Raw genomic sequence first — 25,081 nt, 5'->3', positions numbered from 1 at the left:
GCTCAACCCATCGAGGTTCTGGGACTTACCTGCCAATGTACAGTGTTCCCCCCTTTATTTTTTTTTTTAAAAAACTTTCTTTGTTATGACTGGTATAAAATGCCAATTAAAATGGGTCTTTCTCTTAATGGGTGTTTTTCCATAATTCCTTAGATGCACATGCTGTATTCATAAGGATACAAATAAGTCAAAGAAAATGGAATCAAATCTTGATTTCTTATCTGGGCATACATACTTCACTTCATAATGGACATTAAGTCTAAAGAGGTTGGATGTGTCATAGTGATGTCATTCATGACTCTATCTAATAGTGATGACAGAGTTACTGTACTTGACCAGTGCAGCCAATATAATCTTTCTACAAAATCTGCACACAATAGATAAACTGTAGGTTCAAATAGAAAATAGTATAACCTTTGTTAAACCTCTCTGTTACTCTCCCTTATTGAATATGTGTAATTTCTTGTGGTTTTAGATTTTTAAATAAATCCTGACATTGGATTACGTGTCTTGTTGTACATAAAATTCTTCCTTTGGGCATATTAGTACACCACAGACAGTAATGATGAGCCAATCAAAGGAATATATTTGTACAATTCATCTTTTAACAACTACATGTAAAGGAAATTAATTTTACTAATTAAATTTCAGTTTAATCATCCCCCTTTTCATTGAGCAACTATTTACAACCATATTGTATAATCTTATACACATTATTGGAAGAATTGCAAATGCAGTTGCCACAGACTCATTACTTATTTAACCTACTTAACAGAAGTAATATTTTCGTGACTTATTTATGCGAACCACTCCTATCCTAATAAAGAAGGAATGCAAAATGATCAAACTGTCATAAAGTCAAGCCCTTCCAGGAGATACATATTAACGTGTATACTCCAACACCAAAACAAGAGTGAGCAGGTGAAGCATTTTTTTTACTGAATAATCTGAAGATGGCAATGAATTAAAAATGTGTTCAGTAGAAGTTCACTGCATACAAATTTTTTCAAATAATTATACGAATTTCAGACGACTAAAGGAAATTGGCAGTCATTGCCAATGACGTCATCGTCACAAACTACGACCTTGATAACTACAAACAGGGACCGACTGTTTAATTCCAATGTTGAGTTTAAAGACTTCATAATTTGTGGGTCGTATGGATGATTTGCTTTTTTATTAATTTAGATAATGAACATGTTGTTAGCACTTAGCATCCGTGCTACACTTTTGTCTTTGTTAGCGCTCCTCCCCACCCCCCTTTTCCTGTTTCCTCGCTGTGGCGGAAGTAAGCCGTATGGCCGAGGCCTCATCCTTCCAATGGCGACTGAAAACAGGCTGAATAGAAAGCGGGAGCAGCCGTGGAGGGGGTCAGAGCTGTGCAACACAAATTAAATAAATATATCCTACTCGCCGTAGTCACAAAGTTATTCTAAAATTTGTTCCACCTCACCATAATCACGGCCGATTCAATGGCCAAAAATCGGAACATTTCGCTCCTTGAGTCGGGTAAGCCGCAGAAGTAACCTAATTGATAGCTCCATTTATAACGATATCGCTGCTGTTGATTGATATCACACTTTGTATTTTTGTCGTTAATTTCCTCACTGTTCATTTGCAGAGCTCTATTATTTGATCTCTCGTTTTCTAACAACGGGTCCATGTCGGAGAGCGGCTGAGGTGAGCTGGCGTGCCTCGACTGACACGGTGTCTTGTATTTCAAAATAGTTGGCGAGTTGTTAATAGAGTTAATCTAATCGTATCCGAATCGCCTCTTCTAACCCATTGCAGGTCCTAGCAAGCGAGCTAGAAGAATACCAGGTATGTATTCTTTCTGTCAATGCTACATGGTACCTGCTAGCGGCTACACGCCGATGTTTACCGAGTCTGCTTCTTAAAACTTGTTTCACTCGGTCGACTTTTTAATACCTCCCTGTACGTCTCACTCGTTTGACATCACCCGGTATTTACTATCTTAATCTGTAGCTGCTGCTGTTTTGTATGGTGACGCCGCTTTACCAAAACTGTGTTTTCCACAGCTCTTACCCGGGAGATTGGACTGGTTGGGAAATGAGCACCCAAGAACATACGAAGATGTGGTGAGATGAAACTTCATATCTGATACGAATTCATTGTGGATGCTTGTTATTGTCTTGTGACAGGGGGACTTCGTGTCCACGCTCGATGCTTGTTTACTGTCTTTGTTCCCCTTTCGTGTTGGACTACTATTGGCTTTCTCTGAGTCGGTTTATCAGGCATGGTCCAAAGTCGTTGCCGGTCACTTAATTGTTAATAACGGGCTGTGATATGGCCGCTCAGGAACCGTATTTCGATAGAGGGTTTTATATTATTTAGCCCGACTGTTGTACTGCAGATAGGGTGGGTGCTTCGGCTTCTCGCTACGTCGAGACGGCTCAGCTGACCAATCAGAGGTCGAGTTACGCTGTCTCTGCGTTATTTTTGCATCTGACCTGTGCTGTGATTGGTCCGTCTAGCGAATATATTTTGCATAAGAAGCCCCGCCCTCTTGGTGTATGTGTGAGAAGCCCATGAAGCAGCACATAATGCTTCTCCCAGGCCATTATTCAGACAAAGCTGTTCAGGATCTGAAGGTTCTGGAAAAGTTCTAAAATATCTATCGGCATGTTACCATAACGAGATAAAATACTGCAAAAAAAATAATAGGTCTGAAATCAAACTATAAAGGATTCTTTCTTTATGCATGTGTTGTTTGAGTATGAAAGCATTAGGCATTCCCTCTATGAAATTTGAGAGTGTTCTATATGTCATTTTAACTGCCTGGATAAAAATGTGGTGCAGTGAAACTCTTCTTTATGTTGATTATTGTTTCATTGTGTTATTTGAAGTTAATAGTGTATTATCATTTGCATTCAGTGTCACATCACCCCCCTGTTTTTTTGGCGTAACAGGTTTCAGCCAACAGACATATTGCACCGGACCATTTACTCCAGATATGTAAGCACGTTGGGCCACTCCTTGACAAAGAGGTGCCATCATGTGTCCCAGGTGTACACTCTCTCCTGGGGTCTGGAAAGCAGTCAATGCTTCGGACCACAAAAGGTACAAAGTCATCGGGATTTCAACATTGTGGCTTGGGTGTTAGACTGACAAATACTTGGTTTTACATGAAGTAACATTTGAATAGTATTTTGCAATGCCCAACTCTACCAACTACTGCCATATGGATTGTAAACAGCTTATTAATTCTTTTTTCAGACTGCGACAGTGTGCTGTGTAAAGCTTCATCATATGCAGCCCTTCATAGGGGCAGACCACCAGAGAGGCCTTTGAACTGCAAGAACCCTCCTCACCTAGGTAGGCCTGCTGCCATTTGGTATTCCTCTGCTTTGTGTCTTTAGAAATGAAATGGACAAATGAATGTGCTTGAAGACTAAATTGATACTTTCCATGGTACTTTTTTGTAGTGTTTTCAAATGCCTCTCCCTGCTTAAAATGTGTGTCATGCACGTGTAAACTCTCTGTTATATACTCTGTTTCTGTTTTTCAACACTCTGGTAGACAGTATTTTGGCAGGTTGTCATTCAAACGTATCAGTTTATTTTGGTGCCATGACTCAGCCTGAATGCTTGATGCTGCCTGTTACATTGTAGTGTTGGTTGTAATAAACATGTCAGTTACATCGTGACAATTCTGATCGTGGGCACGTTATTGTTAACAGTGAAGGTCCACAGAGGGAGAGAGCAGACAGGAGCTCAGCGGTTCAGCTCTATAAATCCTGTCGGCAACTATCAGCGCATGCGGCTACACAGGCGGATCCTAGGGCATCTGTCTGCAGTGTACTGTATCGCATTTGATCGCACGGGTCTCAGGATCTTCACAGTAAGTTGGCGCTTGAAATCATAATGTCGACATGAAGTCCACATTCACCTCGGATAACAGGAGGGGGACGTTACTGTGGCCTTGACTTCATTTCTTTTGTCAGGGCTCAGATGACTGTTTGGTGAAGATTTGGTCCTCGTTTGACGGAAGGCTTCATTCAACATTACGAGGACACTCTGCAGAGATCACAGACTTGGCGGTCAATTATGAGAACACACTAATAGCCGCAGGTAGCTGCGACAAGACCATCCGTGTCTGGTGCCTTCGTACCTGTGCCCCTGTGGCCGTGCTTCAGGGACACAGTGGATCTATTACCTCCCTACAGGTAAAGGAATATCCACCATGATAATATAGTGTCACATCTGCAAAAAACATAATAAAGAGTGCCCCCCCCATACTGTAGTAAACTATGAATAATAAAAACACCATGAATATTCGGGGCATGTTATGTTGCGATGGAAAAAGCTCAGCTGTCAGGAGTAGCAGCGGTAAACATACGGTATATATGAGATGTATGCAAATGTGCATGCAGTGTGATCTATGTCTCTGTCATCGATTCAGCCTCTTCATGCCTGTTGGTTTGTGCTTGAAGATGGCAAAAAGTAAATCCGTTCTCTTCTAGGTTATTGTTGTAGGTTCAGTCATTGACCCGCAAAAGTTGGTAATTGGAGAAATGTTAGGGTTTTATGTAACTCAATGTAGTTTCAGCATTTGCTGCTTGTGTTTTCAGTTCTCACCGTTTGCCAAGGGCTCAAAGCGCTACATGCTGTCCACTGGAACTGATGCTACTGTCTGCTTCTGGCAGTGGGATGTCAATAATATCAACTTTAGGTGAGTGCTGTAAATCATGTTTATGAAATAATTGAGAAAATTATTACATTATTCAAAAGGCATTTTTTGGTGTAATATTGAACATTGTGCTGAATATGCATGCTGCGTTTCATATGAAAAATTATAATATATGGGTATGAAAATAAAAAACGCTTCGGTTAGGGTTTTGTTTTTACCAAACAGGCCTTTAGGGCTCCCTGGGAAGTGCTTTAGGCTGTTGTGTAAGTGAGAGTTGAAATTGTCAGTTTCCCTTGTTGAAATGATCCTGTAGCTGAAGGTGGCAAAGAAGCCAAACTGGGTTGACATTGTTTTCTTTCCGTTCAAACACTCACTTCTCAATGGCTAAAAGGACTGTTGTACCTGCAATGTACCTGCATTCCTGCTTTTCCCGAATGTACAAAGCATTTAGTTGTATAATAAGCAAGCAGCTTAAAAGTAAAATGGGGACTGAAATGAAGAGAGATTTCATCTTCAATAATAGTACCTTGTTATATTTTTATAGTCTTGTTTGACAAAGGAACATTCATGTGTGTGTTTGTTGGTTCACTGAAATGCACGTAACAGGTCTTTGCTCCGAGCAAAACGTTTAGTTTTTTCCTTTTTCGTTGGTATTTGTTTTGTGACTAAGCGCACAGCAAGTATTTTGCTACGTACTGCTGAGTTGTACCAGTTTATCTGTCAATTTTATGCAACGTCAAATATTTTGTTAAAGCCTGAAACGTGTTTCCTGCTGTCTTTTCAGTGATCGGCCACACAAATTCACAGAAAGACCAAGGCCAGGGATTCAGACAGTGTGCTCCTCCTTCAGTCCAGGTAAACACTCAGCACACTCAGCTACTGTATGTACATGCTGTTGATATTAAACAAAGTATCATTTAATTTTGATATACAGTTCATAAAATGTTGTTGAAGTATCAGGCTTGCTGAATTATGTTGTAAAATGTTATAGCAGATTTTTTTTTTACATTTCAGGTGGCATGTTCTTAGCAACAGGGAGTACTGATGATGTCATCAGAATATATTACTTAGGAAGTGGGGGTCCAGAAAAGGTATCGGAGCTCCACGAACACACGGTAAGAAGCCAGGAATCTCAGAGATTTACCTTTTTATATTTCCACAGCAGTTCACTTATTCAGAGAATGTATTTGGATGAAAAAGTGTTTGTGACCATTCTTCATATTCCATTCTTCACCATTCTTATCTCCGTCTAGGACAAAGTTGACAGCATCCAATTTTGCCACTCAGGTGAAAGGTACATGACCATTGCAATCCCTTAAATACTATGGATTTATCATGTTGAAATAACATAGTAAAGAGTAATGGCTGCAAAAAAAAAGTTGTTTTTGTCACTGTTTTGGCTCAGGTTTGTCAGTGGGAGCCGAGATGGAACGGCGCGGATCTGGAAGCTCCATCAGCGGCAGCAGTGGCGATGCATCTTGCTCAACATGTCTGCTACTCTGCCTGGGTAAGAACCAACTGTGCTGTCAGTGTGGGTGAATGTGTGTTGTCTTTTATTCCTGTGGTATGCAGATCCCTTGGATGTGTGCTCACTGATTTTTCTTGAGGAATATTAGAACCGATGCCACGTGTAATATACAGAATAACACAGAGGCACTACAGTATATTCCTATAAATTGGACCAATATGCTGATTTCAACTGTGGAGGCTGTTTTGGATTTGAATGAGATGAATTGTGGATAGAATGTTTTACGATATACAACTGTACAGAGATGTGTATGTATGCCTCTGCACGTGCAAATAGTCCTCCGTTGTTAGATTGTAAAGAAGCATAGCCCAGTTATGTGCTTGAAAGCAAGTTTTGAAGGAACTGCATCAATTGTAGTGACCAACAGACTTTTACCAGTTGTCTAAAAGTGAGCCACTTGATATCATATCATACAAATTTAAGCAAATATTGTTTGTATTCATTTTTTTATGAATTTATAAATACCTTGTTTAGGTTAAATCGCGTTTATTGTATCGGGTACCTTGTGTTGTTATTACTGTTGACCATTTCTGAATAGCTAGTGATGGCAATATGACCCAAACTGTACACTAACAACTTTATACAGAGCAAAATACTGTTTAAGTTGAAGAGGGAGACGTTTGTCTTTTTGGTTGAAGTTATCTTTAACCGGACAGACGCTGTATGAGTTGGGCCTGATTTAATCTGTATTGGGCAGTTTGACTCGTCAACTAACTGTTAGAGAGTCGCTGCATTTCAACCCGATTGGCTTTCATTCGACATGCAGTTCGCGCATGGCCGCAAAGTCAGATCATTTGCCCAAGTGAGTCAAGATTCAGCAGTCGGGCGATTGGATAGATTCCTGATGGCACAAACTTTGGTCAGTTCTGTTGCAGTTAGAGAATTCTTGCATACGTGTGTGTGTGTGGGTGGGTCTGGGTGTGGGCCTTGGCGGGTGGGTGTCTGGATCTGGTCATGGGTTTTCAAGAGGTCCACCATAACTTCATAGACGAAGCAATCTTTAAATCGTCAATAGGTAAACTGTTTCGAGTTGTTTTTAGTGTGCGCCCCCAAGTTTTATCAACCGAGCCGTCCAGTGTGACCATAGAAACCTCCAGCTTTGATCATTTAGATGGCCGACCTAAACGTGTAGTGTGAGTTAAGGTTGATATTTTCAGGCAGGTGCACGATGACAAGGCTGGGGTGGTTGCAGAGTGGTAAAACTGGCACAAGGGTCTGCTGGTGACAACCTACTCAGACCCCCTGATGTAGAAGTATGCAGACCGCAAGCGTGCAAGATTATCTAAATCACCCAGTATTTACCTGTCTTTAGAAGAATAACCTGCATTTGCACTCGGTTTACTCCAGGCTTTAAGGGATTGTTTCATTGTGACCCAGAATTTAATTATTCAATACTTATCAGTCTACTGACATTCCGGGGATTTCAAAATAATAACACTGCCTTATCTCCCTATGGCTGTCAAGAAAATTTGAATCAGTCGCTAACAGTAACTTTAGTGGCCAAAACAATATATGTTTGTATTAGAGCAAAGTAGCACTACTGTGAGGTCATGGGAAATGTACTCTGAGCAATTTGAAATTCATTTTGAAGTGCCTATCACCACACAGTGTTGCAGTGGCAGGTAACAAATGAATATTTTTGTAAATTTGGTTCTGATATGTGCAATTGGTTCTAACAAAAAACACAGCTCCAAGATTGTACTGTGTAACCTGATTCCCTAAAGATGATCATTTACAATGTTCAAGTGTGTCTTGTCTTCTGCCTCCAGCGCAAAAGCAAATCAACATAATACATTATGGTGAAAATGCCTTGCTTGGATTTGCGACTGAACCCAATGCCCCTTTGTGTTTTCAATACATCATATTGATCTGGAACATTTTATGACAGCATAAATTTTGAGATGTTTGTGTAATTAATATAGACCAGCTGAGAAATTGGAAGCCTCTGCTGGCTTTAACACAGTCTGCCGAGGGGGGTTTTAAGTGCACTCTGCTGAATATGTGGCTGTTCGTCAAAAGCTAATAGAGCTACAAATGTATGACCTCAACAAAGCCAAAAAGAAAACAAAAATCCACAGTATACATTTGGAAACAAGTAAAAACTGGTCACATCATTACAAAAGGAAGGGGAAAATCAGATAATGTACAAATTGGGTCTTTAGTTTGATTTTTGTGCGAGATGTTCATCCCAGAAATTGTGTTTTCTCTTGTAGTATTGAACCAGTGAATGAAGAGGAAAGCTACTTCAAACCCAAAGTCACCATGGTGGCGTGGGATCGCCATGACAATACAGTCATCACAGCTGTTAACAACCATCTCCTCAAAGTGTGGAACTCCTACACAGGACAGCTGCTACATATCCTTAAAGTAAGTCTGAACAATGTTTTCTTTCACTAAGTAAAGAGTGGTGGTAAACTGCAACATTCATGAAATACAATCCACGGTGTACTGTACAAAAACGGTAACCTGACTGTTGTTTGCAGGGCCATGAGGCTGAGGTGTTTGTCCTGGAACCTCACCCCTTTGACCCGAGGATCATCCTGTCTGCTGGCCATGATGGGAACGTCTTCATATGGGACCTGCTGAAAGGGACGAAAACACAGCACTATTTCAACATGGTAAACGTCACACTTTGTACAACAAGATCACTGTATTCACACCACTGAGCTTGACAGTCATGTAGAGACGCACCAGGACACACAACACGACACGATTTGCAGCCTCCATAGGGTCAGTTTACACCTTGAGGCTATTCCTCTGCTGGTCAATGAGTCATCACTGCCTAATTATTGTAAGTTATCTGGTCAAAGTTGGTGAAAGGAGAAAACTGGTCTGGTAAAAACAGAAATGGAGGTCCAGTAGAATAACATGGAGATTTCATAAAGCAAAGACGACACTTATAGCACAATATATATATATATATATATATATATATATAACTATATAATGGGTACATACAAACAGGTAAATATGCCTTTGTAACAGGTTTGTGTCTCGCTAATGAGTCTTTGTACCTGTGGTGCCTGTGCCTTTCTCCTCCAGATTGAGGGCCAGGGTCATGGAGCCGTGTTCGACTGCAAGTTCACTCCGGATGGCCAGCGTTTCGCCTGCACAGACTCCCATGGCCATCTGCTCATCTTCGGCTTCGGCAGTTCCAAACCTTATGAAAAGGCAAGAATAAGTGTCTTGTAGCATTTGGTCTTGAATACAAACCATTAATTACTATAGCAAAGCAAAAGACAACACAGTAACTTGACTGGGAGATTTTAATATTCTGATCACTTTTGAATGGATCTGTAACATCTAGTATACTGCCCGTAATATGTTTGAGAGTACCGAGTATTCTATCTTTGTTTGACAAGAAGCATGTCTTCATATTAAGGACTCAGACCTTTCTACCTTCATTCCCACAGAGGACTTATTTTAATTGTCAAACACAGGTGTTCTTAATAACATTATTAATGAGCGCGTTTCCTCTAAATGTGTCAGGTTTTCTGGTTTTGCGCACGCCAGCTCGTGGGACAGAGCTGTCGTTAAGGTTATTACGTACACCTGTGCTCTTCCAGAAATGACAAGTCCAGTACAACAAATGCCAGCTGAGTTTGCGTCTAAAGGAGAAAAAAACGGGAGCAAAAAAAATGCAGTGGAAAAATCATAACGCAAAAAAAACACATATAGGATAGTTTTTCACAAATACAAAGTATTCTAAATACACTTTTGGGCTGTTAGATGTTGGTCAGATAAATCAGTCCTAAGATATTATTATTGTTTTAGTCTTTTACACAATAGATGACCAGAAGATTTATTACCAGGTAATGAATATGGTATGTTTGAGATTGTAAAATGGCTGATGCCGCCATCAATAGGAACTCGGTTCATGTTCACGTATTGATTGTGTTTAATTCAATCTTGTGGTTGTCTCAATCTGGACACAGCTCCCAGACCAGGTTTTCTTCCACACAGACTACCGACCGCTGATCCGGGACGCCAATGGCTTTGTGCTGGATGAACAGACGCAACAGGCGCCACATCTCATGCCTTCGCCTTTCCTGGTGGATGTTGATGGAAACCCCCATCCACCTAGGTGCAGCTCACATCTGTCAAAGATACAGTAGTGTACAATGGAAATGTTTAATCATGAATGCAGCTTCTCAAGTTTGAATGTTGCAGGTGATATGATAGTGCAGACAGTTAAAGCTTTGATTCTTTTCGTTTTCATTATCTTCCCTTACCATTTGTCTTGTTTGTAATAAATAATGTACTTAAATAACCAACTTGTCATCCTGCATTCAGGTACCAGCGTCTTGTTCCAGGGCGAGAGAACATTGCAGCGGAGCACCTGGTTCCACAGCTGGGATACGTTGCCACCAGTAAGGATAAAAGGATTGTTGATGGAATGAAATCACAAATCTTAAATGTTTGACCATAAAACATCATCTCCTGGTGTTTCCCTCAGGTGATGGTGAGGTGGTGGAGCAAGTGATCAGTCAGCAAACTGCAGAGCCCGAGGAGGTTGCGATAAGACGGAGCAGCCTTCTGGATGAAGCGATTCGACAGCTCCAGCAGCAACAGGACAACCAGAGCCACGCTGGGCCAGAGGAAGCACAGGGAGACGGAGGAGGACAAGCACCTGCTTTGGCACCAGCACCGAGCACACCACGCAGAGGTATCCAAACCAGCACCAGGGTCTGTCAGACAAGCTTGTGTCATGCCTGTCTCACACTGCAGCACACGAGCGGCACTGCTGTGACTGCTGCTGCTGTCTTTCACTATGAAGCCTTCCTGCTGTGGGACAGAACGGCCACCTGGTGCCAGTGTTCAAACATGCATCCAATACTGTGTTTTTGGTTGTTTTTGAGTTGACTTTCCAGAGTGTGAGTCCTGCATGAGCCCCTTGTTCATCCTGTTTGCTTGGATTATGTTTTGTGGCCCACAGTGAGCTGTACTGAGTGTATGTGTTGAAAGTATTCATTTCTTTAAATCCGCTGTATACTTGAAAAATGTTAGCATTACATCAATACTCAATGTAGGACCCAAAGCTGTTTTGCCATATTAATCTTGTAACATGCAAGTGTATAGTGTATATACGAGTATATAAAGAACCATTGGTTTATGTGTGTATTAAGTATTGTACAATGCGATACATTTTTTTATTCTCTCTTCATTACAGTGTCAGTGAATGAGAGAGCAGAGGTGCAGTCGCCACCTAATGTGGGTCTGCGTCGCAGTGGACAGGTGGAAGGCGTCCGACAGATGCACCAGAATGCCCCTCGTAGCCAGATGGCCACTGAGAGAGACCTGCAGGCCTGGAGACGCAGGGTGGTGGTACCAGATCTCCTACCCAGCAACTACAGGTAGATGGGACTACATGCAACATGGAGGAGGATCTTAGCTATGGTGAAAAAACAGAAGCCTTAAATTGCAGTTGGAGGCAGACAGCCTTCTCAGATTAATGCCGCCAGATTTTTGTCTGGAATGTCCAAGTTTTGTGTTGGAAGATGTTCTGTCATTCTCTATTTTGGCTGTCGAAATAGTCATGTATTTATTTTCCAACAAGAGGCTTTATAACCCAAATGGTAAGATGCAGTGTTTTCATTCCTAATAAATCTTAACTGGCAAGGGTCAATGAAAACATGGCTTACAAACCATTTGGTAGTTGTTGGTTGAATGTTTTTAATTATTATTATTTGAATGGTTATTTATGTGCACAATCTAGTGCTGTAATAAATATATTGGGATTTTTTCTTCTATTTTTTTAACAATATACAAATGTATTCAGGAACCAGGAGGACAGCCGCACTGCCAAAGGAGATGATGAGATCACTTTGTACAATGCAAAGAAGAGGCGTGTTATCTACAGCAGCTGTCGAGTAGGTTTCTTGTTCATCGGCGTGGGTGGTCTTAATTGGCAGTTTGACAAATGTTGTATGTAACAATGTTGGTGGTGTTGCTCGACGTCAAATTCATTCTGACAACTGCATGAAATAGTTCTTTAAAGTATGTGTAGGCTACAGTGTAATTGTTTATGGTACTTTTACAGTGCCCTCTATTTAGATTCATTTACACAAATTTATATACTGTATGTATATATTTCTATGTCTAAGTTGTTTTTTTACATGGGTGTTAAGTCAGCGCCATCTGTCTTCTCAGGATGACTCCGATGACGAGCTTCCCTCTGTAAAGCGAAGTCATGCCCGCGGCGATGCACTGGAATACATCGACTTGTCATGTGGAGAGGAGACGGCAACCTCTGAGGTACACACACAGGTGTAGCACTCTCCTCCAGGGAGGGGGGGGGTGTGAGGGAAAGGCTGCCTGTGCTGATGAGCATTGTAATAGTGGCCCTGGTGCAATATGGGAACACTTCCAGCAACCCATCAAACTTTTGATGGACTGCGGTACTTCACCCAAGTTATAATTGGGATCAAAACTTTCTGGCCCACATTCCTTGCACCAGAGGAAATATTATCTGTTGGCCCAGAAGCGAGTGGAGTTTGTGGTAGTTAAGTCAGTGATTGTTCTACGTTAGCCTCCGCACTGCAACCACCCATGTAGCATTCAATACAATCAATATAAAGACTAGGGATTAGAATTGATCTTATTATTGATATTTAAACAGCAGTTTATTGCCAACTTCCCAACTCGTCTAAGAAAAGATAAAGAGTGGGTGGGCAAACAAGGGAAATCAAACTGACTAGCAAAGTACAAAGCAATCTAGATTGAACACGGGTCCTATTTTGCATTCAAACATGTGAAGCACACCAGTGTAAGAGTTGAAATATCTGCCACCTACAGGGATGCTGATCCTAACTGTGAACTCCTAAGGTGTATAACTACTTATCTAGTCTGTTATCATTTTCAATCTGTCCAGGACAATGATTTGGACTTGGACTCGTCCAATGATGAGGAGGAGGAATGGAATAGTGACAGCCCAAGGTAAGTGGTATATCTGGCCAGGGTCAAACTGTATTGGAATTAATTCATTTCAATTCAGTGACTCCTTTTATGTTGTCTTAGGTGTCAAAACAAAAGGTAAATATGAACCAAAATATTAATCAAATGGGTTTTTATCGCACAGCCACACGTCCAGCGAGTACTCGGACTGGACAGCAGACGCTGGCATCAACCTGCAGCCTTCCACTCCCCTGTCATCACGGAAACGAGCACGGCGCCGGCTCAGCAGCTCTGAGGAAGAGGAGGAGGATGACAATGACAATGAGGAAGAGGAGGAGAAGCAGCAGAGTGAGGAAGAGGAGAAACCCATGAAGAAAAGTAAAGACAAGGCCAAGAAAGCCAAAAACAAAAGCCCCAGGGTGAGTGCAGTATGCTGGGAGTCATAACTGGTTGATCACTGCACTCATTTGGAGTGAAGTGCATGAAATTTCACTCACTGATGTTGATTTTCAGGACTTTATCATGGATGCTGTTGATGGAGGACAGATCAAATTGCATTTCAACATCTGTTGTCTCATTTTTAACTAGTAAAGCCAATCTGTTGTCAGTCCTTCGCTCACAAACACTGGATTCATAACTCATTTTGCATACAGTTATTTTTTAACAGCTTTGCAGTCCCTCACATTTGTGTCATTGCTCCAATCAGCGGCCTAAACCCAGACCATCCGTCAACCGAGAAGTGTCCAATGAATTCCGACCTTCACCATGGATCACTGATGTCATTCCCAGGAAGTCTCCTTTTGTTCCCCAAATGGGAGATGAGGTGTGTGTAAATATAAGGAGTCACCTTACAGAGCATTGTCACCATATAAGAAAAAATATCTGTTGAGTTTAAGGAGAATTTAGAATCTGAAGAACACATTACAATACATGAATGCGGTCATGTTACGTTACAGTGGGTAGATGTAGTGTCAGGTGTTATTTACAGGATCTCCATTTTTAACCTTATTTTCTCGTGTATCTGAATGAGTTATTGATGGATGTTTGAGCAATCCCTCTGTCTGTCAGGTGATCTACTTCAGGCAGGGCCACGAGGCCTACGTTGAAGCAGTGAGCCGCAATGAACTATATCCCATCAACTTAGAAAAACAGCCATGGAAGAAGATGGAGTTAAGGGTAAGACCAAGTCCAATAATGCAAAGAATAATGTACTAATGTTATGAACATTTCCTGATATACAAGACAACGACATAGAATTGTGACGAAAGTTTTGAAGTTGAACATTAAAAGATGAAGGAAAGGTATCGTTGACTACAATGCATATAAAGGAAGATCTGCTGTTTGCTTCGTAGGACCAAGAGTTTGTGAAGATCACTGGAATCAAATATGAAGTCTGCCCTCCAACACTTTGCTGTCTGAAACTGACTCTTATTGACCACGGCACTGGCAAAATCACTGACAAGTCATTTTCTGTCAAGTAAGCAGAGCAGCTTAAGGTTCACTTTGGCTCTTTAAGTTACAAGCAAATCTTTGTTGCGTCTCTCATTCTTACAAGGGGATATCTTGTGCTTTTTATTTTACCTATTTTGACAAACATCTAGGCCCTGAACTGCCCCAATATCTTCTTTGTTTTGGTCAATCCTTTGCTCCCATAAAGCTGGGCAGACGCAGTATGAGTTCAATCAATGTACTTTGTGTTAACCCACTCAGGCTGCACAGTCTCATTGACAAGCCATGATTGGAGAGCTCACATAGACTGTTTGCTTCATAACTCACAGCTGCGTCTAAAACTAAGCTGCACAGAGAAAAGAAAACTGTCAAGGACCTGCAGGTGGCTTAACAGATGCAGACAATTTGTGGGACATGTTGGTGTTCTCGTCATCTTGTGCAGGTGCAGTTGGGAAGCATCGCGTTGAATTGTGGGTAAATCGTACTGCAGCACTGACAGTCAGCCGACCCAAATTCCTGCAATGCCAGAAATCTAAATTAATCTGACATGTGATTAGGCGGATATTAACATCCGACTCCTAAATCAGTCTGGTACGACCAAATTGCGATAAAATGGGAATTGAACGTGTACAGTGACTGCCCAGCTTTACATAGTTTGGTAATGGGGCCTTAAAGAACAGTACATAAATACAGCCTATTTTCACTGAGTATGCACAGTGATGCTGTCCTCCCCCCCCCCCCTATATTACAGCATTTCAAATGCAAATAAGACCATGTTAACCTGTGTAATTCCTTATAAAGGATATTGTCCTAAATGTTGACAGAATAGTATTTAAGCTGTAAATCACCTTAAGTCACCCCTTCCTTAAAATCCTGTTTCTGTATTTTAAATATTGACTTAATTTCATGTAGCATATTTGTCATGAAAGGAATGTGTAGTTTTAATTCTGCGCTAGTGACTAAAGACCAAGACTATTTGTTGCTTTTTATCGATTTAAGTTTACCGAACATTGTGATTAAAATGACATTAAATTGATTCTCGTGCAGGTATCATGACATGCCAGATGTGATAGATTTTCTGGTGTTGAGGCAAAGTTACGATGAGGCACTCCGTAGAAACTGGCAACCAAGTAAGTGTTTGGTGAAGATGTTCCTTCTGTTACTCAAGTCCCAGTCATTTCTTTGACCATGTATGTGCGCCACCAGTACAGAAGACAGAAAGCCAAACGGGACAAATTCTCCCAAGTCATGACTGTACTGTGGAGCGTTAATCGAGCATGGGGAGGCTTTCTTATGCATTGCTAGTTCTCAGTCCATGCTCGGATTCGTGAATTTTAGTTTAATGAATTTGTTTTTGTTCTGTCCTGTGCAGACGACAGGTTCCGCTCAGCGATAGATGACGCTTGGTGGTTTGGGACCATCGTCTGTCAGGAGCCCTATCAGCCAGAATACCCTGACAGTCTGTTCCAGTGCTTCAAAGTCAGGTGGGGAAATGGTTTCAACAGCTAATTTAATTTCTTCTCCTGATGTATTTCCCACTGACTTATGACATTGACACAGCAGTTTTTTGTGCCAAACACTACAGTTTCTTAAAAAGTTCACATAAGTACCAAGTCCCCTGGTGGTCATTATTAGGAATAGCAATGTAGACAGGCAACAGATTGAACCTAGATTTGACTCAACTCTTGTGCATGAATGCTGCAATGTGATTGACTGTGTGTACTTGGTGGCAATGTGTTTCTGATGATTTTGGAATATAAACACACTCAAACATGAAGGGCGACACGCAGGGATGTTTTGACTGTGGCAACTTCTTAACTTCATTTTTTTTGTGTTGCCACCAGATGGGACAATGGGGAGACGGAGAAGCTGAGTCCCTGGGATTTCGAACCAATTCCGGATGATGGTGATTATCAATTATTACAGACCTATTGCTAACACATCCACAAATGGACACGTACCCTGTTACCAAAGTGCAGGATTGAGAGCCTAACCTGTGGTTTATCACAGGGCTTTTATTCTTGTGGGTTACTTGTAACACAGGAGATCACCATATGTTTTACCTGCTCCAGAACAGGTTAAATTCAGAATATCAGATCGCAATTGACTTGTTAATTGTTCAGCTTTCTGGTAATCGCATACAGGAGCTAAGCGATGCACTAGATGACATGTCTGCCAGAAAATGATCACTGCACATTGTGTCTTTGCTGTGCAGCCGAGCATCCAGAGACGGAAGGAGGGGGCATCCCAGTGACGGCAGATGAGATGAGCGAGCTGATGTACAAGCCGTTGCAAGGGGAGTGGGGGGAGAGGAGCAGGGATGAGGAGTGTGAACGCATTGTCGCCGGCATCGACCAACTCGTCACTGTCGGTGTGTATTCACTCTCATCTGCCACGTTCTTTATGCTCTCTTTGAAACCTTTGATTAACCAGTGTGCACACCTCCACTTGCACATAAGTGTACTAATTTCACAAAATACACACTTGCACAGTCTGCCAGTTATGCCAGTGATCCTCCCCACTTCTCTTGGTTATACTCACCCGGCTTCTCCTGTGTTTCTGCTGCAGAGATCACAGCTCCATTCTCTGGTCCTGTTGACCTTGTTCAGTATCCCACCTACTGCACTGTCATCGCCTACCCCACTGATTTGGGCACCATCAAACTGCGACTCATGAACAGATTTTACAGGTCAGTCCCATATTTCGCACACACACGTACACATACACACACACAACCGGCATTAAATATTGGCAGCCATAAATCATTTGCTTCTGATTTGTTTTGCATACCAGTCATGAAATTTGATGGCGTCAGTTGTCACTCTCAGGAATGTTCACAAGACTGACCTCAAAACATCACTTTGTATTTGTCTAAAATTACTGTTATCATTGTTCTATCTGGTAACCTCTAGTTATCTGATAATGCAAGCACATGAAAGCAAAGGCATGGACTTACTGTATTTGCACTCTGACCGACCTATTGACCTCAACCTGTCCTTGGTCCCTCTTCACCGCTGAAATGCTACTAACTGATTTTCCTCATGGCAAAGGAAGGGATGAAAGGAGATCATGTGTATTTACTCTCCTCTGGTGTCCACAGGCGCCTCTCAGCATTAATTTGGGATGCCAGGTATATTGCACACAACGCCCGCACTTTCAACGAGCCCAGGAGCAAGATTGCCCACTCTGCAAAACTCATCACAAATGTTCTCCAGAAATTTGTCAAGTAAGCTCCAATTATGGTCAAACCTTTTCCATCTAATCAATGATTTATGATAAATGTGTAATTTTAGAAAAAGGAAATCAAAGCATTTATCTTTGCTAACATGATACAAAAAGCACAGACAGTGATGTATTAAATGTATTGTCTTTATGACTTGATTAACGCTTATCTTATTTTCTCTAGTAATCCAAGCTGCACAGATCTCATGGAGATTTACAATGCTGTCGAAGAGATGGATGATGATGATGATGAGGTGAAATTGGCTCGATCAATACAAAAGTCATTTATCTCCTACAATCAAGTGTGCTCGTTTTGTCATGTACTGCTTTCACACTGCTTCCTATCAGTCTGATAAGCAAATACATCTTTGATATATACATTTCATACATGAAACACAATTATTACCTCTTTGTTTAGCGAAGATATAAAGATGAGCGCTACGAGAGACGAGTTAGAAAAGAGATAGCTGTGGTCCAGTAGAACATTAAGTGATCACTTGCCGTTTCTGCTCAGTCTCACTATCTGCAATTTGATTACTGCCAACAGGAAGAAGATGCAGAGGCACCAGGTACTTCCTCTGGACACCGACTACGTCAGGTAAAAAGAGGATTTAGTCTTACAGAGGACTGTTGACTATGAGCAAATACACAACAGTACGACACTGTCCCTCTTTAAGTCAATAAGTTTCAAGTAAACAAATGTAGTGTCGCTCTTGCCTCTAAAAGTGACTATTGTGATGTATGATCATGCATGTCTATCATCTTTTTTGTGCATAACACATGTATATAATTCACATTCAACAATAGAGCCGTATATGCACCACAATTACATAAGAATAAAGCATGCTGAGGGAGCTGAAAACACTTTATACTGTCAGGATTGAAGTACAAAAACTTCTCCAGACTTGGCTTTATTGTGGCCAATTTGAGCTTAGCTTTTATGTCAAATAAAAAACAACTATTGGAGTTTTATGGCAACATTAACGATTGTCAGTTGATCACCAGCAGTGAAAACACAACAGTAGTTTTTCAAATTTATTGCATCTGATCAAAGCCGATCTGTTCAACAAAAAAGTTGCGTGATGCGTCATGTTTCGAGTCTTATGGCCACATTTTGACCTCCTTTGTCCCTCGATACATTTGCAGCGCTCGGTAGAGGTTCTGCCAGACAGAGATGCCTGGAAGGAAAAATGCAAGGTTCTGGTCAACTACATATTCCAGTGTGAGGACTCAGAACCATTCAGACAGCCTGTGGATCCTCAGAACTATCCAGTAAGTCAGCACAGCATGCCAAGTCAACACACTGACACAACGTGCTGAAAAAATTATTTTGTTAGCCTACCGTGGACAGTGTACATGATTTTGGAAAAGATCAAGCCTTAATCACATTTTGCGTGCTTCCCCAGGACTACCACGGCATCATTGATACACCAATGGACTTTAGCACGGTGAAAAGGGCCCTGGAGGAAGACCGCTATGAAAATCCCACAGAGCTGTGCAAAGATACTCGGCTAATATTTGCCAATGCAAAAGCCTACACTCCAAACAAACGTTCTAAGGTATGGGAGGAATTTGTCTGAGTAAGATTGCCAGTATAATTGTGTATGTTTGTTTGGAATTGTTTTGTAAAACCTCAGTTTACTTTTCAACTGCAGAATTGACCTATTTGTGTGTGTTCTTTGAATTCTAGATTTACAGCATGACCCTACGACTCTCAGCCTTTTTCGAGGAGCAGATCAGAACAATCATATCGGAGTTCAAAACTGCCATAAAGAGTAACGAGCGGCTCAGACGCAGCCAGAGGTTCAGAAAGAAAATGCAGCAGCAGCAGGATCAGTCGGCTGCCAGCGGCAACACTGCAAGGTCTGTTTGAATTCTGCCTCCCATCTGCTCATCTGATGGCCATTTATTGCTGCTGCTGCGGCTCAGTGGGCATATAGTGCATTCAAGAGAACAACAAATATGGATTAAATACTTAATTTAGGTTTAATTTTTCTCCCTGCTGTACACTAGCTGATAGGACAAATGTGCCTAAAAGTAATCATAGTTTGTATTATATGCAGTTGGTTGTCACAAGTCCAAGTCTGATTGTAGTTATGTTTCTCTTTTCTCAAGTCAAAGGAGGGCGGCTGTCAAAACTCAGGAAAAAGTTGAGTCCATGTCAGTGACCAAATCTACCTCAGCCAAAGTCTCTGTTCCTGAGAGGGTCAGGAGGATTCGCCACCACAGCTCAGGCCACAGCTCCTCCGAGGAAGAGTCGGGCTCCAAAGTTGCTTCATCAACAGCAGGTCGAACAGAGACTTCAACTACACTAAATAAATTAGCAAGTGTTGTAACATGACAGTAAATTATGACTGATGGTAATTGCCCTGACATTCTTTCATTGACTGGATTAGATCTTGATGTGTTGATGCATTTTGTCGCTTCAGACTCTGACAGTGAAAGTGAGTTGAGTGAGTCAGAGGAGGAGAAAGCTCCAGGTTCCTCGAGACACCATCGACACAGAGAGGGCAAAGGAAAAGCACGAGTTACAAGGAGTACTGGTGGCAAGAGCAGGAAATCAGGTTAGGATTACGATTTTCAGATCAAATTCTGTCTTTTTCTTCATTGAACTTATTAGTCACATATGAGGGGGAAATTGGGAAGATGGTGAAGTTGTACATCGCAAACAAAATTATATCTTATTGTCAGTTGCTGAGAGTGACAGTGAAGAGGAGGAAGAAGACGAAGAAAGGTCCTCTCTGTCCTCATCTCGTCGTTACCCCAGCAGGAGCACGCGGCTAACCAGAAACGCTATCCCAGACAGAAAACGGACAGGTAACCATGACTCATGATTTTGGTGGTTTTTGCTGCAAATTCAGCATTTTTTTCCCCTTTTAATTATGTTTATTAACTTTAATTTAAATCCACAAACTTTAAATGGAGCTTCATGACAAATCTTTACTTGAGTCACTGTACATAACGTTTTCTGAAATATCAACATTCTAATCATCATCTCACGGTAATGCAGGCAAATTTAGAAAGAACTAATCTAACTACATCTATTGGTAAGGCAATGTTTACAAAAGTGGTAATCATGCAGTAAAACGGAAAATCATTCAGCTTTGTGAAAACATTAAGCATTTTGTTGAATTTGCTTTGAATTCCACAATCACAGAATTGCAAAAAGCTGGAGGGGACTGACTGAGATCATAAAATTCATATTCAGAATATGGATCAGTTATTACTTGATGGCATATTCTATATAATCCTACACATATGTAGTTATAAAGTGGGTATACAGGCCAAGACAAAGTCAAATACTGAATCCAAGCACTTAAGCTTTGGTAATATGTTAAAGTCGTTTTTGCTCGATTGTTTCCAGAGGGCAGAGCTGAAGTGAACGGCCATAGCAGCCGGTCCACCCACAAGGAAAAACGTCACTACAGTGACTCTGACAGAGCGACGTCACAGGGCTCCGACCGAGAGGAGGAAGAGGAAATCACTGTTCGCAGGACACTCAAGAGAAAAACAGCACGGGCAGCTGTCAATAAGATCAAGCTCCTCGAAGTGTCAGATGAAGACTATGAGGAGGAAGAGGAGAAACCAACGAGGACAAGCAGCCGCCTCCGCCATACAACACGAGCAGGGAAACGCACTGCAGTGATCCATAGCAGCTCGGATTCTGATGAAGAGCTGTCCACACAGGGTAGGCAGCAACAATTCACACTTTAAATGAATGAAATGTATTTTTAAACTGACAATTGTTTTTTATGTCGGCAGGTCTGCTATGAACTTGCAATCACGTCCTAACCTTTGTACCGCGTTTGATGTAGAGCTGAACTTGTCTGTGAGCCTGCTGGACACATTTGTACCGACTTCTTTCTTTGCTTCTCTTTCTAGCTTCTCAGGATACAAAAGAATCCGATGATGAATCCAAGGACGATGAGAACAGCAATGATAGTGACGCCTCATCCTCCTCCCAGAATCGGCAGAACGGACACTCAAGCTCCGTCAGACAAAGGACAAGACCAGCTAGCAAAACTAAGGGAAACGGTACGAATTGTCTTTTATCTGTCTTACTTTTTACACACATTTCCAGACAGTTCCTTTGGTTTGTGATGGATGTGGCTGTAACACGTCGTGTTCTATTACGCCCTTCTTCTGCAGATATGTCCCACATAAATGGACACAGTGCAAAACATCCCAAGTCTGATAGTAACTCTGAGCGAGAGGAAGATGCTGCAGAGGAGAGCTCTGGAGAAACCGAGAAGGAGACTAAAGTGAACAAACAGGGACCAGCATCTCAGAAAGCCTCAAGAGGCAGAGTCAATTCTCCCGTCAAGAAAAGCAAGGTTACAAGTGAGGAGGAAGAGGAGGAGGAAGTAGAGGACTCTATACGCAGGACCAGGCGGCGCAAGTCTCCCGTGAGCTCAGAAGATGAGGACAAAGACCATCATTCCCAAAAGCACCCACACCAAAATGGGCGAAAGGTGGTGGAAGACTTACACAGAGACTCTAGGAAACAGAAAAAAGTTCCATCAAAAAGCCAAGATCAACAAACATCTGCCTCAAAGAACAAATTGGGTGGCACAGAATCGGAGGAACTCAGTGACGCTCCAAAGCAATCTCGCTCACACTTGAAAAGATTGAAAAAGCCTGAAGAACGCGGTGTAGATAGCAACCACTCTGATGAGGAATCTGAGGCCCAAACAAATGCAAAGAGGCCAACACGGAACAGGAACGTCAAACGGCCTCATGGTAACTCGTCTGCTTCAGAAGGTTCAGAGCCGGCGTTCAAACCCAAAAAGAAGTTGAGGAGGAAACACTCCAATGACTCATCAGATGAAGAATCGGATAAGTCAGAGAACACATCAGGCAGACGGCCACGACTCCGCGCCCTACCAAAAAAGAAATACATGAGTGACAACTCGCTTTCAGAGGAAGAACCGGCTTCCGAGAGCCTGGCCAAACGTAGAAATGGCGGTGGCAAAACTACCACCTCTCCTAAAGAAGACGGATATAAGCCCGAGTCTGTAAGAGCCTCTCCTGGTCAAACCAAGACACCTTTGTCTTCCAAGAGAAAACATATTTACACCTCAGACTCTGAAGATGGGGAGGATGGTGGTGAGAAGAAGCAATCGCCCAAGACCAATAAACACAGCAGCTCTGGCTCTTCCAAGAACTCTCAAAGGGAATCTAAAGGCAAGTCCAAATCCGAGGACGAAAACAGCAAGGAAGAGGACAGGTCTTCACAGTCTGCTTCCAGCGAAGAAGCGGAGGAAAGGCGCCACTCAAAGAGAGGGAAGAATAGCACGAGGCGAGATAAACAAAAACGAAAAGAGAGCTACAGCAGTAGCAGCCACAGTTCCGCCTCGGGAAGTGAGTCGTCGTCCTCGGCCTCTGAAAACTCACGTGCCAGCTCAGGGTCCCACAGCAGTCCAAAGAGGAGACCTCTCAAAGCGTCCAGGTCTGGCGAAAAGACTGCCACCCGTCAGTTACGGCAGCGTCGTCAGAAGGATGCCTCTGAAGCGGACAGTGACGAGTCGCATAGCAAACAACGGAGGAAAACACGCGTGAACACCAGGAATAGAGGGAAGCGCACGGTGATGTATCACGACAGTGAATGAAGGACACGATGGCTATAGAGGATAAAGAGGGACGGAGACTTTAACTGGAGACCTTGAAGACACTTGATGGCCACGTTATGGTAGTAGCACTGGAGTCCTCAAGAGGAAATGCTGTGAATCTGTTTCATTCAGGGATATTTATATTTTCTATGAAAAACGTTTATATGTAATACAAATTCAAGCATTTGAACTGCTGGTTTTCACAAGGATACAGAGAAAAATGCCACCTCCCATCCTGCTTGCTGTGACTCGGCCAGCAGCGTAACCATTCTGGGGAAAATGTCAGCTTGGGTGCTATCTAATATACCTCTGTTTAATCAAGCATATTGCTGGCTTGCACTAAGATACACTGTAATGAGGTATTTCATACACTAGTTTTGCATTAGAAACTCAGGGGTCAACTAAGTTTACTGTAGTCTCAGACACGCAGTGGTTTTCTTTTTTGTAAAGTGAAGAGCTAAAGGTAAAGGACAACAAGCACTTCCAGGTCTGCAAATGTCCAAGCACACTCACTGGGACAAAACCAATCCACACATTCACAACTCTTTGACTACAGCACTCCTTTGTAAATCCACACAATGAATGCTTGACTGTATTATACGTTGATATGAGCCAAATGAACATACACGAAGCCCCCACACATACCTTTCTGTTCTTTTTTTTGATTAGATATGTGTTGTATTCTTCTCATTAGATGTAAATATGTGATTGAGAATGGAACTTTCTGAAAAGATTGGCAATGAGTCAGTAGCTTTATTTAAATTTGAGCATTAACGTTTTTCTCTTTTTTTTGTTTGGTTTGTTCTCTTGTTTTACTGCATTGTCTTGCCATATGTCACAAATTGGTACTTTTATTTTGCGAAGTACAAGTAACCAAAAGGTACATGCAAAATACTGTGATTTCTCATATTGGGAAGACATTTTATTGTTATCCTGTGTTACCTTTTTTCAGTGTTAAATTCTTTTTCAGAGTTGACTTAAAATTTTGCCAGTCATGGTGGTTTAGTTTTGTTTTACAGGGAGGTTTCTAAATACAGTCGCTTTGACATTTGCTTAATGTTTTTCATACTACACCTTTAATAAACAGATTTCACAGGAAAAACTAGTAACTAAATGTGGTTGTGGAGTGCAACAAGTTATTCCTCCTATCAATAAAGACACAAATTCAAGGTGTATTCTGGGTTTGCCTTTTCACTTTTTTTGGCATCTCTTAAGGGCGATCTCATTAGGCAAGTCAGCCATTAATAATTCTGCTGTACATTCTGATTTATGTGTGGAGCTCAGACAGGAAATCCAAATAACTGGCACAGCCAACATGCAAATGTACCAGAGAAACCTACGTCTGAGCAGTACAATTGTAAAGCATTAAGCATTTCAATAAAATCCGATTTTTCAGATCCCATGTTGCTATGTTTTCTATTGGTATATCAGGAGAAAAAAACATGTAATCTCACTGAGACCCCTGAAACACAGAGTATTGACACTTTTAACAACTTGTACAAACTTGCAATGGAGCAGCAATCCGCAACTTTTAGCAAAGACGGCAGAGGTGTGTCTTACATTCCTGAAGTAGTTTGCATGTTGTGAGCAAAAACATGAACGTACTATCGTACTATATTTACTGATGTGATTATACGAAGCCACAATCGACACACACTGTCCCGAAAAATATAAACAAGCCAATGCAATCCAATACAACATCACTGCATTAAATGCCACCTTTGGGTAC

At 41.7% G+C, this 25,081-nt stretch overlaps 1 protein-coding gene across 1 annotated transcript; it reads left to right on the top strand.

Annotated features, from left to right (window-relative positions):
* Nucleotides 1–1,271: 1,271 nt before the first annotated feature.
* brwd1 (bromodomain and WD repeat domain containing 1) lies at nucleotides 1,272–24,749 on the top strand. Its single transcript, XM_076145182.1, has 44 exons — nucleotides 1,272–1,509; nucleotides 1,622–1,680; nucleotides 1,792–1,821; nucleotides 2,040–2,099; nucleotides 2,931–3,081; nucleotides 3,238–3,336; nucleotides 3,701–3,861; nucleotides 3,965–4,186; nucleotides 4,592–4,692; nucleotides 5,435–5,505; nucleotides 5,665–5,765; nucleotides 5,904–5,944; nucleotides 6,056–6,157; nucleotides 8,392–8,545; nucleotides 8,662–8,796; nucleotides 9,221–9,349; nucleotides 10,114–10,262; nucleotides 10,472–10,548; nucleotides 10,635–10,844; nucleotides 11,349–11,532; nucleotides 11,958–12,048; nucleotides 12,329–12,433; nucleotides 13,050–13,114; nucleotides 13,257–13,491; nucleotides 13,779–13,895; nucleotides 14,141–14,248; nucleotides 14,425–14,549; nucleotides 15,569–15,651; nucleotides 15,894–16,005; nucleotides 16,366–16,427; nucleotides 16,737–16,892; nucleotides 17,090–17,210; nucleotides 17,622–17,747; nucleotides 17,928–17,997; nucleotides 18,291–18,341; nucleotides 18,890–19,015; nucleotides 19,150–19,302; nucleotides 19,434–19,606; nucleotides 19,859–20,031; nucleotides 20,173–20,307; nucleotides 20,435–20,560; nucleotides 21,108–21,431; nucleotides 21,626–21,778; nucleotides 21,893–24,749. The coding sequence occupies exons 1-44, from the start codon at nucleotides 1,473–1,475 to the stop codon at nucleotides 23,350–23,352; spliced, it is 6,723 nt and encodes a 2,240-aa protein (XP_076001297.1). The 5' UTR covers nucleotides 1,272–1,472; the 3' UTR covers nucleotides 23,353–24,749.
* Nucleotides 24,750–25,081: the final 332 nt, after the last annotated feature.

This window comes from Genypterus blacodes, unplaced genomic scaffold (assembly GCF_046128005.1).
Source record: "Genypterus blacodes isolate CSIRO-AG114 ecotype Tasmania unplaced genomic scaffold, CSIRO-AGI_Gbla_v1 ptg000003l_1, whole genome shotgun sequence".
Lineage (NCBI taxonomy): Eukaryota > Metazoa > Chordata > Actinopteri > Ophidiiformes > Ophidiidae > Genypterus > Genypterus blacodes.
The sequence above is the reverse complement of the archived record's forward strand: the minus strand, read 5'-3'. Positions and strand labels throughout refer to the sequence as shown.

Excerpts from the sequence above, each read along its gene's own strand:
- brwd1 (XM_076145182.1), top strand. The coding sequence starts at position 1,473 with ATGGCCAAAAATCGGAACATTTCGCTCCTTGAGTCGG. Across the intron at positions 4,693-5,434 it reads GTCAATAATATCAACTTTAG|TGATCGGCCACACAAATTCA; the intron begins GTGAGTGCTGTA and ends CTGTCTTTTCAG. Across the intron at positions 5,506-5,664 it reads GTGCTCCTCCTTCAGTCCAG|GTGGCATGTTCTTAGCAACA; the intron begins GTAAACACTCAG and ends TTTACATTTCAG.